Genomic DNA, 14976 nt, shown 5'->3' on the forward strand with positions numbered 1-14976 from the left:
CCCAGCTTGTGGCCCCAGCCTGCCTGCCTCTGCCCCGGTCTCCTCCCATCGCCTGGGCCAAGCCTCCCTCCGCCTCCTCTTCTAAGGACGCCCGGGACCCTTATAAGGTCACCCGATGATCCAAGCTGATGTCCCCACCTCAAGACCCGTCTTTGGGTCATAGCCACAAAGTCCTCCAGTGGCCGTGGACCGCGACGCTCTCCGGGTGCAGGGAGGAGGCCGCGGACATCTTCCGGAGGCTTCCGTTAGCCCCTCTCACCCTCGCTGCTGCCCCAGCCCGTGGCCCTTCTGCTGGTCCTCAAACGCGTCACCTCCTCCCTCCTCAAGCCCTGGGCTCCCCCTGGACTCCTGGGTCCTCCTGCTTCGGGGCTCGGGCCACTGTCACCTCTGGGGAGAGAGCCGTTCTCGTCCCTGCCTGGCATGCAGTGGGCGCTCACGGCACAATAGTGAACGGAAGGGCCCAGAGAAACCCCATTCTGAGCACCCAAGAGTCCTCGGGTGGGGGGCCTGGCTCCCTGAGCCTCCCCTGCCTTTGTCGTCCCACATCTGGGCACAGGCTCAGCCCCAGCCCCAGCCTCCCCACCGGTGACCAGGCCCGTGTAGCTCCAAGCCTCATCTCCGGGGCCAGGGCCTTGGCCTTCCCTGGCCAGTGCCTCCAGGCAGGGTAGGGTGGGTGGGTGGGGAGGGGCCACACCCGGGTCCCCCTAGGCACCCCCAGCACCGCTTCCCCACGGCAGTGTCTCCGGCCCAGCCCAGCACACCTGTCGTCCACCCACCGTGTTGCTCAGGCCTGTGTTCCCTGCTTGTCCCACTAGGCCCCCGAGCACTGGGCGGGGTGACGCAGGCACGTTGCCACCACCCACCCACCAGGGCCTCCGGGCAAGGCATCCGCCTTTTCCATAGTAAAACTCAGAGCCAGCGACGATGGATGGAGCTGGATGGAGCCTGCCAGGGACGCCAGGCCCTGCCGGCTTCTTCCTCCCCGGGGACCTGGGATTCCCTCCAGGGTGTGGAACTGCTCAGTGCACTTGGTGTGCTCAGTAACACAGCGTGGCTCCCAGGGTCTGTTCGGGGCTCCTGGTGTGCATCTCTGAGCACAGAGAGGTGGCGGGGGGAGGGGGGGAAGGATGGAGGGAGGGGAGGGGAGGGGATGGAGGCAGGGAGGCAGGGAGGCCAGAAGCTGGCGTCAGAACCTGGAGTGGTGGCTTTCTGCGTCTGGGCCTCAGGTTCTCTTTCTCCTTAGATGTGGGGCTGGGAGCGCATGGCTTTCCAGGTCCTCTTCATCGGTGCTTCTCCTTGAGGCCGAGGGCTGAGCCGTCCTGGTAGCCAAGGCCCAGGGCACATGCTTCCGCCCGCAGAGGGGTGTGGGCCCCCGAGCTGTGCTCTCGGCGCACAAGCAGGCACCTGCGTGCCCCTGGGACCCCCGGGGACCAAGGCCCGTGCGATTCTCGAAGCACAGACCTGTCTACGGCCCTCGCCTTGGAGCTGGGAATAGCCGAGCCCCCCGGTGGGTCCCCGAGAGCACGAGTCACCTGTCACTGACCACGAACAAACAGTGTTCGAGAGGGTCCTTAACCGGTTTGCCGTTCTGTCTGCAGCTACTTGGCGTCACACAACGGAAGCCGTCCTGAGGAGACGAGCGCAGGGGCCGCTGTTGGTCGGCTCTGCTCCGCAAGTGCTCCCACCCCGGGGATGTTCTTGTCGCTCTCCTCCCTCACTAGAGTTTCCTCTTGGGTGGCAAGTGCCTGACCCCCTCACCCCCACCAGGTCCCCCAGCAGAGCAACGGGGTGCAGCCCTGTTCACAGGTTGCTCCCCTGGATGGATCCGCACTTCCACGGGGAGCTGTCCCTCGGGCCTCCACTTCGGGGGTGGGCGGTGGGAGGTGAGCACAGTGGCCTCCAGGGAATGACGTGGGGGGGGAGCTCTGGGTATCGGGGGGTCACAGACTCAGAGACGGAAGGATAAAAGTCGGACCTTGGTTGTGCCTCTTTGCTGTGAGTCGAGACCCCGTGACTCAGCGTGTTGGTGTCTCGTGCTCTGGGAGGACGGGAGCCCTGTAGCCCTGGTTCCTGTTTGGTCCTGGTGCTGAGCAGGTGCTGCATGTCATAGACACTCAGCAAACAGCTGCAGAAGGGGTGGATGAGTTCCTCACTGTCCTCAGCTCCAGAATGGAGATTAAAATGCCCACTTGTATTATGCTGTGCTGGGTTAGTTGTCCGTTGCTATGTGACGAAGCAGCCCAAACTTAATGACCTAAAAAAAGTAGGTATCGGACCCACAGGTTATCTGCGGGTGAGGAATCTGGGGTGGCTGAGCCTGGCTGGGGGTTGTGGCACGGGGCCCCTTGCGTGATTACTGTCAGGCTGTCCACAGAGGCTGCAATCTGAAGGCCCGACTGGGGCTGGAGGATCCGGTTTCCTGTTCGCCAACATGGGCTCGACAGATTTCTTGGTGGAAATTATATATAACAACCACGTGTTATATAGTCATATACAGTAATTCTAAAAATAACGGGCCTGATTGCTCTTGAATTGCGTGTCTATTTTGTGCAGGTCCTGAGACAAACGTCTCACACATCTTATTCCATTTAATCTTTCAACCATCTCGAGAGGTAGGTGCTGTTACTACAGGCGAGGCAAGGGGAGGCTAAAGTCGCTTGCCCCAGGTATTCAGCTAGCATTCGGTCATCAGTCGCTGCGTGACAAATCGCCCCAACATTTAGCAGCTTGAAGGGACAATAGTCATTTTGTTCTCTCATGGTTTTGTGGGTCAAGAGTTTGGGAAGGGCTCATGGGGTTTCGGTTCAGGGTCTTGTTTTTTTTTTTTAAGATTGATTTTATTTATTTATTCATGACAGAGAGAGAGAGAGAGAGGCAGAGACACAGGTAGAGGGAGAAGCAGGCTCCATGCAGGGAGCCCGATGTGGGATTCGATCCCAGGACCCGGGGTCACACCCTGGGCCGAAGGCAGACGCTCAACCGCTGAGCCACCCGGGCGTCCCTCGGTTCAGGGTCTTTGATGCCACTGCAGACAGACGGTGGCTGGGGCTAGAGCGGGTGGGGCTGGGCAGGCATTTCTGTCTCTTCATGTGGCTTCGGGCTCCTCCAGGTGGGGCCACGTTGGGCCTCCACGGCTCAGGCCTCCAGCCCCAGGATTCTGGACAGCAAAGCGGAAGCTTCTTCACCGCCACGGCCCCGCCTGAGAGCGCGGTGTCGCTCCTGCATAATCACAAGCCTGCCCAGATTCCAGAGGGGGAAGCGTGGGCTCCGGTTCGACGGGAGGGAGAGTTCAAGTCCCTTTGTAGGAAGAGCGTGCCGCGGGGGAGACCTCGTGCCCCACTAAAGGTTAAGTCCTCCAGGGACCTGAGCATAAACCGAAGGACACGGGGGCCCAGACCAAAGAGCCCTCGCAAATGCAAGGGGCCTGTGGCTGCCCCAACACAGCACCGCAAACTGCAAACTGCGCGGCTTAACGCAGCAGAAACGGATTCTCTCCCGGCTCCGGAAGCGGAAGCCCGAGAGCGAGGTGGTGGCAGGGCCCTGAGGGCCCTGCTCTCTCTGCAGGCTCCGGCGACCTCTCCTTGCCTCTTGCGGCTGCTGGTGGCCGCTGGAACTCCTTGGCTTGAGGACGCACTGCTCCCAGCTCTGTGCCCCTGGGTGTCCCTACCTGTGACTCTTCTCGTCTTCTAAGGAGACCAGTCATGTTGGATTTAGGGCTCACACTACTCCAGTGTGATCTCGTCTGAACTAATTACATCGGCAAAGATCCTATTTCCTAATAAAGTCATATTCTGAGGTGCTGGGTGGACATGAATTCTGGGGGGACACTGTCCCAGTACGATGTCCCTGTCTGATTCTCCTGTCCCTCTTATCATTCTCTCTTTTTTTAAATGTATTTATTTATTTTTTTATTCATGATAGTCAGAGAGAGAGAGAGAAAGAGAGAGAGAGAGAGAGAGAGAGGCAGAGACATAGGCAGAGGGAGAAGCAGAGGGAGAAGCAGGCTCCATGCACCGGGAGCCCGACGTGGGATTCGATACCGGGTCTCCAGGATCACGCTCTGGGCCAAAGGCAGGCACCAAACCGCTGCGCCACCCAGGGATCCCCTTATCATTCTCTTTTTAATGAGGGAACACGGCTCCAACCATGGGGACAGGTCCCTAGATGTGTGCCGGAGGATGCGACTGGCTTCGGAGGGCCCAGGGCTCTGAGCCTGCCGGGACAGGCCCCTTCACCGGGGAGTAATGTCAGGGGACAAAAGCCAGCCCAAGGCTGAGGCCGTTGGCTTGGCGCCTCGCCAGCGCCTCCCCCACTTCCCACGGGGGGTGGCAGTGTCCCAGAGCCACCTCCCGCACACCGGCCGGCCCTGCTCCCTCCCGCCTGACCGTCCCCAAGCACAGAGTGTCCTCTCCTCCGACAGCTCTATTAATATCCCCCACGAGGATGTTCCGGGACGGCCATTCATGATCTCGGCCTCCGGGTACCCCCCCTCCGTACCCCCCACTCCAAGCCATTCATGAGCGTGACCTCGGGCCTGGCCGGCTCCCTGCGTCTCTCCTGTGCCCTCCCTCTGTTTTCTGCTCGCTCACTCTCTCCCCTCTCCACTTCCAGAGCCTGCAGGGTCTAAGCCACTGTGTGCTGGTCCCCCAGGTGACCCCCCGAGCTAGAGGGAGATGCGCACTGTCCAGCCCTTTCCAGGGGCTGCGGTGTGAGCAGCGCCCCCTGCGGGTGTGCGAGCGGCAGCAGGAAGCCATGCTGTCCCTGTGTGTCAGGTCCCTGCTTCCACGACTGGTCCCTGACTCATTCTCCTGACGCTCGTGACAAAGACTGTCAGCTGCTGTAGTCCTCTGGGGGAGGCCAGTCACTCAGCATCGAGACCCCTGAACATGCTCATGCCTTCAATTCAGCCAGTCTTTCTTGGGCACGTATCCTGAGCAAACTATCTCGAGAAGTGGTTCTCAACCAAGGGCGATTTCGTCCCCATCCGAGGACACTTGACAACGTCTGGAGACGCCTTTGGGCTTCGCAGTTTGGGTGAGAAGGACGCTACTGCATGTCGGGAGACCGGAGGCTGCTAAGGATCCTGTATGCAGGACAGCTCCCCTCACCCCAACGAGGAGTGATCTGGCCCCGACACTGATGGGGTGGACATTGAGGAACCCACACCTAAAAGGACAAAAAGCCTACACATATAAAGATTTTTACAGCAGCGTTATTTTTTGAAGTTTATTTATGCTTTTAGTAATCTCTATACCCAACGTGGGGCTCAAACTCACGACTCTGAGATCACTCCTGTTCTTCCGACTGAGCCAGCCAAGTGTCCCTATAGCAGTATTACTTAAACTAACAGCAACAGGGCAGCCTGGGTGGCGCAGCGGTTTAGCGCCGCCTTCAGCCCAGGGCCTGATCCTGGAGACCCGGGATCGAGTCCCACGTCGGGCTCCCTGCATGGAGCCTGCTTCTCCCTCTGCCTGTGTCTCTGCCTCTCTCTCTGTGTGTGTCTCTCAGGAATAAATAAATAAAATCTTTAAAAATAATTGGCAACAACAAAAACTTCTAGGTGTTATCTATCAAATTAAAAAGTAATTATATTAAGAATATCAAATTCAGTGGATTATAAAATGACCACTTAAAAAGATAAATGATAGCTCTTTAGCAACACTGAGAACTATATTAAAACTTATATATAAATATTGTATATAATTATACATATACAAATTCCTCAAATGATTGAACGTACAGTTGCTATATGACCCGTCCATTCCACTCCGAGGTGTACACGCCCAAGAGAGATGAAAGCGCGTGTCCTTGCAGAGACCGCCTGAGTGTTCATTCTGGTGTTATTCGTAACAGCCTAAAGGTGGGAGTAACTTAAAAGGTGGATGAATGGATAAACACAATGTGGTTTGTCCACGCAGTGGGATAGTATTTGGCTGTAGAAGGAATGTAGTTCTCACCCATGCTGCAACGTGGATGGACCTTGCAAACATTATGCTAAGTGAAAGAAGCCAAACACAGAAGGTTACAAATCTATGACCCCGATTTATATGAAATATCCAGAATAGGCAAATCTATGGAGATGGAAAGAAGAGTGGTTGCTTAGGGCTGGTGATGAGGGGTGAGGGATTATAGCAAAAGGGCCTTGGGTTTCTTTGAGGTGATGCAAATGTTCTAAAATTGTCTATGAGGATGGGTGCATGTATCTGTGACTATAATAAAAGCCGCTGAATTGTACACTTTATTTTTTATAAAGATTTTATTTATTTATTTGAGAAAGAGAGAGAATGAGCAGAGGGAGAGGGGGAAGCAGACGTCCCGTTGAGCAGGGACCTGACGTGGGGCTCGATCCCATGACCTGGGGTCATGACCTCAGTGGAAAGCAGATGCTTAACCAGCTGAGCTGTCCAGGCGCCCCAAATCATACACTTTAAATGGATGAATTGTATCTCAATAGAAATGTTTCAAAAAATACATGTGTATATGCATTAAGTGATGTAAATGCAAAAAGGAAGGTAAACACATTCACCTATTACTCAGTCAACATGTGTCTAAGGAGGCCGCTTCCGTGCGTCTGGCCCTGCGCCAGCCATTCCAGGTACAAAATGGGCCAGCCTGACTCGTGCCCTGCGCAGCTTCCACCCCAGCAGGGAAAGCTGACAGCCGCTGGATAGTTATGCTAGTTATACAGGGTCAGGAGACTGTCAGTGCAAGTCCATATACCTGATGCACTGGGGAAGGGTCTTCTGGGATGGCCATTGATGACCTGGGCCTACGTGCATCCTCCACTTCAAGCCATTCACGATGGCGGAGCCGGGTGGTGTGTGGTTGACAAGGTCGATGCCGGCGTCCCAGCATCAAGCAAACGTGACACCAAGCTGAGCAGAGCTTCCCAGATGGAGGCAGCAGACACACCGTGAAGGGCCTAGGGTCTCAAGGACTGTTGGTCCGTTGGCTCGGGGGAGCTCAGGTGTAAAGCTTGTGCCCAGAGAAGTGGAAACGAGGTGCAGCGCCCTGTGAGGGCACTTGTGAGGGAGGCTAGGAGGTTTGGGTGAAGGTGAGCAGAGAGCTTGGTACAGTGAGACCAGCATTTGGCAGTGCGGTGGGGGTTGCATTATGGTGAGTGATGGCCTCCAAAAGGTATGTCCATGTCCTCACCCCTGGCACCTGTGAATGTAACCCTCCTTGGAAAGAAGGTCTTTGGAGATGTAATGAAATTAAAGATTTTTTTTAGGGGGGGCGGGCTGAGTGGCTCAGCTGGTTAAGCATCTGCCTTTGGCTCAGGTCATGATCCCAGGGTCCTGGGATTGAGCCCAGCATTGGGCTTCTTTCTCAGTGAGGAGCCTGCTTCTCCCTCTCCACCCATCACCCCAGCTTGTGCTCTCTCTTTCTCCCTTGCTGTCTCTCTCTCAGTCTGTCAAATAAATAAAATCTTAAAAAACGAGAGGGAAATTAAAGGTCTTGAGATGAAGTCATCCTGGATAAGAAGCAGGCCCTATGTCCAATGACAGGTGTCCTTATGAAAGAAAAGGAGAAGGGGATTTGAGACACAGACGCAGAGGAGCCTCGATGACCTGAAGACAGAGGCAGAGTTTGGAATGGTGTACCCGGAGCCACCAGGAGCTGGAAGAGGCCTGGAAGGATCCTCCCCTGGAGTCTTCCGAGGGAGGGAGGCCTAGCCAACAACTTTGGTCCTGGACTTCCGGCCGCCGGAAGAGTGAGAGAATTTCTGCCGTTTTAAGCCGCTGAGCGTGTGGTAATTTGTTATGGTGTATGCGACATCCCAGGACCCCGACGGATGGGACTTCCCTTCCTACCACCGTACAGCTTGTCCTTGAGCCTGGAGACCAGGCCTCGTTCCCAGGGAAGACTCACTGCCGGGTGTACCGCTGAGGGTCCGTTAGAGACAGGAACCACACCAGTTATTTCAACAGGAGGGAATTTAATATGTAAATCTGTTAATTAAGCAACGAAAATCTGAAAAAGCAGAAAAGAGAACGCTAGGTATCAGGGCGGGGGGAGAAGCAAAGCACGAAGTAGCTATTCACCCCCTTCCCTATTGGGGTAACACAGGGGAAAGGTGGGAATTATTCAAGTTTGGCAGCTTGAAGGAGGAGCCCCCGGGGGACCCAGCCCCGGGAGGTCAGTGCAGAGGCAGCAGAGGTACCTGGTGTCAGCGGAGCACGAGCCTCTTTGACCTTAGACACGCCGGTGGCCTCCGCTGTGCACGAGGTAACGTTAGCCAAAGTCCTAAGGAGAAGGCTGTGCTCTGTGGAGCCCTCACTGCGTGTCCGAGCCCATTTCCCACCGCTGCCCCCACTCCCAGGGCTGGCCTCTTTGCCGCGCTCCGACACGCCGGATTCACCGTGGGGCCTTGGCGCCGCCTGGTCCCTTCGTCGGGCCCATGTTTGCTGGAGACCGTCAACACTTTGCCGTGCTGGCCCTGTAGGTCTCCACCAGGATACTGTCGTCGACTCTAGCGACAGGGTCACTCACACGGTGCCCGTCAGTGAGGGCTACCCCCGGCCACACCAGCCGGCATCCAGACCCGGCTGGCTGACCCTAAAGGACCGCCGCGAGATGTTCAGGGAGCCTGGCTGCAGCTCCAGCACCACGGGGGAGCGGAAATCCTGTGTGACATCATCACGGAGAAGCTGGGCTAGGGTGCCTTGGACTGGGAGCAGGAGATGACCGCCACGGCGCTGTCCCCCTCCCTGGAGAAGAGCTACGAGCAGCTCGTCAGGGGGTGATCACCACTGGCCATGAGCAGCTCCATGCCCCCAAGCATTCTTGCACTCCTGGCGCCTGGGTATGGAGTCTGTGGGATCCTCGAGGCCACCTTCAACTCCACCATGAAGTGTGACGCTGACATCCAGAAGGACCTCTACACTGTCACGGTGCGGTCTGCGGGGACCATCACGTACCCCCTTGTCATTTCTGTCTTGCTCATCTGACAGGGTTGGGAAAGTCTGAGCCTCAAGGACTCCCTCCCTCCCTCCCTCCCTCCCTCCCTCCCTCCCTCCCTTCCTTCCTTCCTTCCTTTTTCCATCCTTCCTTCTTTTTACTTATTTTTAAAAAATTATTTATTCATGAGAGACACAGAGAGAGGCAGAGACACAGGCAGAGGGAGAAGCAGCTCCATGCAGGGAGCCTGACGCGGGACTCAATCCCAGGACCCTGGGGTCACGCCCTGAGCTGAAGGCAGACGCCCCACCCCTGAGCCCCCCAGGCGTCCCTCTTTCTTTCTTTTTTAAAATAAGATTTTATTTTTTAAGTAATCTCTACACTCAATGTGGGGCTCGAACTTACAACTCTGAGATCAAGAGTCACATGCTCTACCGACCGAACCAGCCAGGATCGCCTTTCTCTGTTTTCCTTTCTTAACTGATGTTTTCCTGTCAGAATACAGTGGGTTGTTACTTGCCTTGAGTTGAGAAATGGTTTGCATTAACACCTGTAAATTTATTCCTCCTTTTAATTTATGTGAGGTTTTCGCATGCGACTCTCAATTCTTGAAGAGATGACAAATTTTGGTTTTTTACTGTCATGCGAGAACATTAGGCCCTGGCAATGCATCACTGTGGGAGGGAAATAAAGTGCTGCAGTAAACCGGAAAAAAAAAAAATTAGGGGATCCCTGGGTGGCGCAGCGGTTTGGCGCCTGCCTTTGGCCCAGGGCGCGATCCTGGAGACCCAGGATCGAATCCCACGTCAGGCTCCCGGTGCATGAGCCTGCTTCTCCCTCTGCCTGTGTCTCTGCCTCTCTCTCTCTCTCTCTCTGTGACTATCCTAAATAAATAAATAAAATATTAAAAAAAAAAAATTAGGCAGCTGTCTGCACAGGCTCCAGACCTTGGGCTTTTACTAATGGCTGCAATGTCTTGTCCTCAAGAAACATCTCTAAAAAGTTTTAAAAATATTTTTTAATTTATTCATTTGAGAGATGCAGAGAGCACAATCAGTGGGAAAGGCAGAGGGGGTGCAGCCCGGGGGGCTCAGCCTTCAACCCAGGGCGTGATCCTGGGGTCCCAGGATTGAGTCCCACGTCGGGCTCCCTGCATGGAGCCTGCTTCTCCTTCTGCCTGTGTCTCTCCCTCTCTCTCTCTCTGTGTCTCTCATGAACAAATAGATAAAATCTTTAAAAAAAAAAAAAAAGAAAAGAAAGAAAGGCAGAGGAAGAAGCAGACTTCCCGCTGAGCTGGGAGCCCGATGACGTAGGACTCGATCTCGGGACCTGGAGATCATGACCCGAGCCAAAGGCAGACGCTCAACCATCTGAGCCACCCAGGTGCCCCTCAAGAAATATTTCTAAGAAAAAAGCGTGCAGTTTCTTTTGGGGACTGGGTCAGTTAAATAGCTTCGGGATGGAAGTGACAGAAATCTAACTTAAATTGGTCTGGGCGGAAAAGGGAGGGAGATTTATCAGCTCCCATGACAGCAAAGGCCAAAGTAGATTAACTTCAGGCGTTTATGGGTCCGGGAGCTCTGATGATGCCACTGATGCTGGCTATAGAGGCAATATGAGCACAGGCCTTTGTGGAGGTGGTGGGAACACGCACACAGGCACACTCACACACTCACACACACACACACACACACGACTCTGCAGCCTCGGAATCTTCGCAGGACTGGCGTGGCACCTCTACAGAGCCCTTACCCCTCCTCCATCCTCATCTGCAAAATGGTCATCTTGGCCACGCTTTACATCCTTCTCCTTGCACACACAGCCACCAACTTACGCATCCCTCACGCCACAGCTTTCTGTACCTTCAGAGACGACAGTGGATTAATCTAATTCTGTCTTGCCGTCACCCTGGCAGTGATTAAGAGCATGAGGTCTGGAGTCAGACTGCCTGGGTTGCAACCCAAGCTTTACCACTTGTCAACTGAGAAAGCAGATCAATTCCTCTGAGAATCAGTTTCCCTCATTTGAAAAATGAAAACCGGTAACAGTATTTTTTCTCACATGTTTGGCAGATGCTATTTTTCTAAGGAAAGATTTGCTTCGAGGCCATAGCTTCTGCCTCTTGCTGCCTTTTCTCCGTCACCCATATCTCACTCTCTCATCCTGCTGCTTGTCAACACAAGGCATCTGGAAGGGGTGGTGACATCAGTCATGCATGCTTTAGGGGAGATTTAATCTGCTGTGTCTCTTCCCAGGGCCATTTTTCTTTGCAGCCTCATTTGTGATCACAGACAGGAGGCCGGGACCATCTGCTAACAGGAATTAGGTCATGGACGGTCAGATGAAGGAGGCACCGGGGAGGGGTGCTCCCCACACTTCTAGTGTCCTGCCAAATAGATAACCATCTTCCGGTCATCTTTGCCCTTTTTCCTGTCCTATGTTGGCTTGGTGGGGGTGGGGGGGTGAGAGGAGGCGTTGGCACCTGGAGGAGGTTTGATAGACGGCATTCCTGGGTGACTTCATCTCTGGGCTTTGCCTCTCAAAATTCCAGCCAAATCAAGCCCTACCGTGTAAGGGATGGAAGCAGGGTCAGCATTCCAGAAGTTCCTTGTCATGCTCAGGCTTTTAATCAGATGACATTGGAAAATGAGCATCCTTGTGCAGGCGGCGGGTGCGGGGGGGGGGCGGTGTCTCAGGGTCTCGTCCCTACTCCATGCTTGTCTTCCTGGCTGGACCTGAGTGGGGAACTAGGCCTGAGGGGAGAAGAGCCAAGACCTTTTGGGTTGAGTTTGCTCAGATGGCTCAGCACCACGGACAGCGGCCGGGCCCGGGGAGCGGGGAGCGCAGCGCAGAGGAGGCGAGGGGGGGACGCGGAGGGGGGCGCGCCGCGGGTGGGCTGCGGGCTGGGGCTCCTCAGCTCTGAGTCACCCCGGCGCCCCGCACTGGTGGAGCTGTCTCTCCGCACTCCAGGGATGCTTGGGGGCGGAGGAAAGGCAGGGAAGGAGGGAGCGGAGGAGGCCGAGGACCTGTTGGTGTCCCCCTCCTGCCCCCCCCCCCCCCCGGGGGCCAGGCCCACTTCTATACAAGGCCTGCTCTCCAGCCTCCACCCCGGCGGGTATGGTCGCAGGCGCGGAGGGGCGCATTCCCCCGCCCTGAGCTCAGCCGGCCGGAATGCGGCCGATAAATCAGAGATAACCCCAGGCGCGGGATAAGGGATAAAAAGCCCCCGTTGCCGCGGGATCCAGGAGAGCACCCGCCGCCCCAAGCGGTGACACTCGACCCCGGTCGCAGCGCAGCAGCTCAGCAGCCGGACGTCTCTTTCCCCACTTCTCTCCAGCGACATGGAGCCCTGCGCAGCGCTGCCCCGGGCCCTCCTGCTCCTCCTGTTCTTGCACCTGTCGCCACTCGGAGGCCGCCCCCACCCGCTGGGCGGCCGCAGCCCCACCTCGGAAGCCTCGGAAGCCTCGGAAGCCTCGGGGTTGTGGGCCATGCAGGTGAGCGCTCAGCCTGCCTGAAGGCCGCGGCGGGTGGCAGCAGGTCACGGGGGCTTAGCCACTGTCCCAAGTCCTCAGTCTCCCTTGGGAATTAGTGATAAGGGAATCAGAAAGTGACGAGATTGGGTGCCAGGACTCCATACCCAAGGCGGCGGCTTCACTTGGGTGCAAGGGTGGTTCCGCCCCGGCGTGGGTTCCTGAGGCTCAGGCCGTCAATTGCAGGAGCTGCTGGGCCGTCTGAAGGACGCAGTTTCAGAGCTGCAGGCAGAGCAGTTGGCCCTGGAACCCCTGCACCAGAGCCACAGCCCCGCAGAAGCCCCGGAGGCCGGGGAGGAACGCCCCGTGGGGGTCCTTGCACCCCATGACAGTGTCCTCCAGGCCCTGAGAAGACTACGCAGCCCCAAGATGATGCACAAGTCAGGGTGCTTTGGCCGGAGGCTGGACCGGATCGGCTCCCTCAGTGGCCTGGGCTGCAATGGTAAGCCGCCTCCCTGCCGTCTTGGCTCCCCCTCCCCAGCCTCCTGGGTTCGACCCTTGGAACCCCTTCTGGGTTTGTTGTCTCGGGGGATCACACTCTGAGGAAAGAACATCTGGACATCGCTCCTTCTTGCTGACAGTCCTAAGGGCCAAGGAGTACGTTTCTGGAAATACTACGTGTGGACATCGTTGTCCAGGGTCCCTACCCACCTCCTAGCCCCCTCCTGCCTCTCGTACCCAAAGGGGCAGAATCATCTTAGGATGGAATCCAGTCGTTGTCTGGAAGCATCTCCTTGGAGCAGAAAGAGTCCTAAACATCGTCCTCGTAGCTCTCTCTGTCTGTCTGTAGCCACGAAGGCAGAGGTCAGGGTCACCAGGGCAGTGATGATTCCCAGTTAACAGAGGAGGAGACTGAGGTCTAGAGAGATGGATTATTCCAAAGCCTCAAACATCCAGATCGGCTGAGGGTGGGGGTTGGTGGCAGGGATGGCTCCTGGGCTTGGGAAGCTCGGATCCTGCCTCAGTCTCCCACCTGACGCCATCATCCCCCTCTCTCTCCTCCCACAGTGCTGAGAAAGTATTAAGAGGAAGTCCCGGCTGCAGACATCTGCATCGGATTCTTCAGCAGCCCCCTGAGCCCCTTGGAAGCAGATCTTATTTATTCGTATTTATTTATTTATTTATTTCGATTGTTTTATATAAGATGATTCTGATCCCCGAGCACGGATTTTCCACGGTGAAATAAAGTCAACCTTAGAGCTTCTTTTGAAACCGATTTGTCCCTGTGCATTAAAAGTAACACATCATTTAAAAAAACAAAACCCCCAAACCACAAACCCTTTTGTTTTCTTGAAGCTTCCAAGGATGTCTTAATGGCGGGGTGGGGACACGGCGGCGTCAGGGCTGGTCAAGCAGGAGCGGGGGCGCCTTCCTTCTCCTGAAGAGTTTTTCATGCTCTGGAACGTCTATAAATACCCCAAGCACTCAAGACACTTTGCAGGAACTGCTCTTCAAAGTGGTGGTTTCTGCCTGGGAGTGGAAATGGGCCCTGATACGTTCGTTGGTGCAAGCCAGGGTGTGTGTTGGCCTTTGCTTTACTAGTTTCCCCTCTGCCCGGAATTGTGCGATCGATCAATTGATCAGACGCGCTCTCCTCGGTCGGTGGTTTTGTTTCCAGGAAGGCTAAGCGGAAATCTCAGAGATTAGGGGCCGTGTGTGTGGGTGCGCGGCACGCTGGCTTGCTCGCACCTCTAAATGGGGGTGAGCTCTCCACTCTGCCCCAAACCTCAGCCTCCAGTCTTCCATCCCTGATGTCATCCTGGGAAAGACTTTAAAACCCTGAGATTAATTGTATTTCCATGTCTCAAGCCCAGAGGTGTAGACATGTCCGACAAAGGCCCAGCGTTCCAGGGCGCCCCTCTCTGCGGGCTCCGCATCTTTATTTCTCTGCCTTGGAGAGAGAAACCTCTCCTTCTAGGGCAGGAAAGGAGCAGCCACCAGAATCCTACTGTGTCGCCTTATTCAGCAGGGAGTCCGCGGGGGTCACTGTCCTGTCCTCTGTAGCTCCCCCCACCCCCGTTCCCATGCAACCTGCCTCCCAGGCATCCGGGGCCACGCTCCCCTGCTTTCGGGCTTCCAGGACTCGGCTCACGCAGCCCGTCTGCGCAGAATGCCTTTTGTGACCCTAGCTCTGCAGAGGGCACAGGACCATTCTTATCTCCATTTGGCAGGTGAGAAAATGGGGACCCAGAAAACCGAAGCCTCCCACCCGGCAGCGGGTGGCCACGAACACCAGCCCCGAGATGTGCGTGGAGAGGCAGAGACTCTGGAGCCTGTGCTCTTTGCTGCGCTCCTGGTCTTGACCTTCACCTCCTGACCTCTCTGCTGCTCTCAGCAGATGTTTCTCCAAGAGCGAGCGAGGGGAACCCCGAGTGGCGTGGGCTCTGTTAGTTCTCATTTCAACGCAGCGCGTGCCAGAGGGTATGGATAGCCAACGACATCAGCTAAGATTTTTCAAATGAGGTTTAGGAGTGAGTTACTTTCTAATAAGACCGTGAGCCACCGTTGCCTGGCGTCTCTGACCCGGGGAAGGCGACGAGTGCTC

At 55.9% G+C, this 14976-nt stretch overlaps 1 protein-coding gene across 1 annotated transcript; it reads left to right on the forward strand.

The window, feature by feature from the left end:
* Positions 1-11681: 11681 nt before the first annotated feature.
* On the forward strand, positions 11682-13643 carry NPPB (natriuretic peptide B). Its single transcript, XM_025477212.3, has 3 exons — positions 11682-12395; positions 12618-12873; positions 13440-13643. The coding sequence occupies exons 1-3, from the start codon at positions 12243-12245 to the stop codon at positions 13454-13456; spliced, it is 426 nt and encodes a 141-aa protein (XP_025332997.1). The 5' UTR covers positions 11682-12242; the 3' UTR covers positions 13457-13643.
* Positions 13644-14976: the final 1333 nt, after the last annotated feature.

This window comes from Canis lupus, chromosome 2 (genome assembly GCF_003254725.2).
Source record: "Canis lupus dingo isolate Sandy chromosome 2, ASM325472v2, whole genome shotgun sequence".
Classification (NCBI taxonomy): Eukaryota; Metazoa; Chordata; class Mammalia; order Carnivora; family Canidae; genus Canis; species Canis lupus.

Bases quoted from the DNA above. Each gene is read 5' to 3' on its own strand.
- NPPB (XM_025477212.3), top strand. From the start codon at position 12,243: ATGGAGCCCTGCGCAGCGCTGCCCCGGGCCCTCCTGCTCCTCCTGTTC. The intron at 12,396-12,617 runs GTGAGCGCTCAG...CGTCAATTGCAG, and splicing joins CGGGGTTGTGGGCCATGCAG to GAGCTGCTGGGCCGTCTGAA.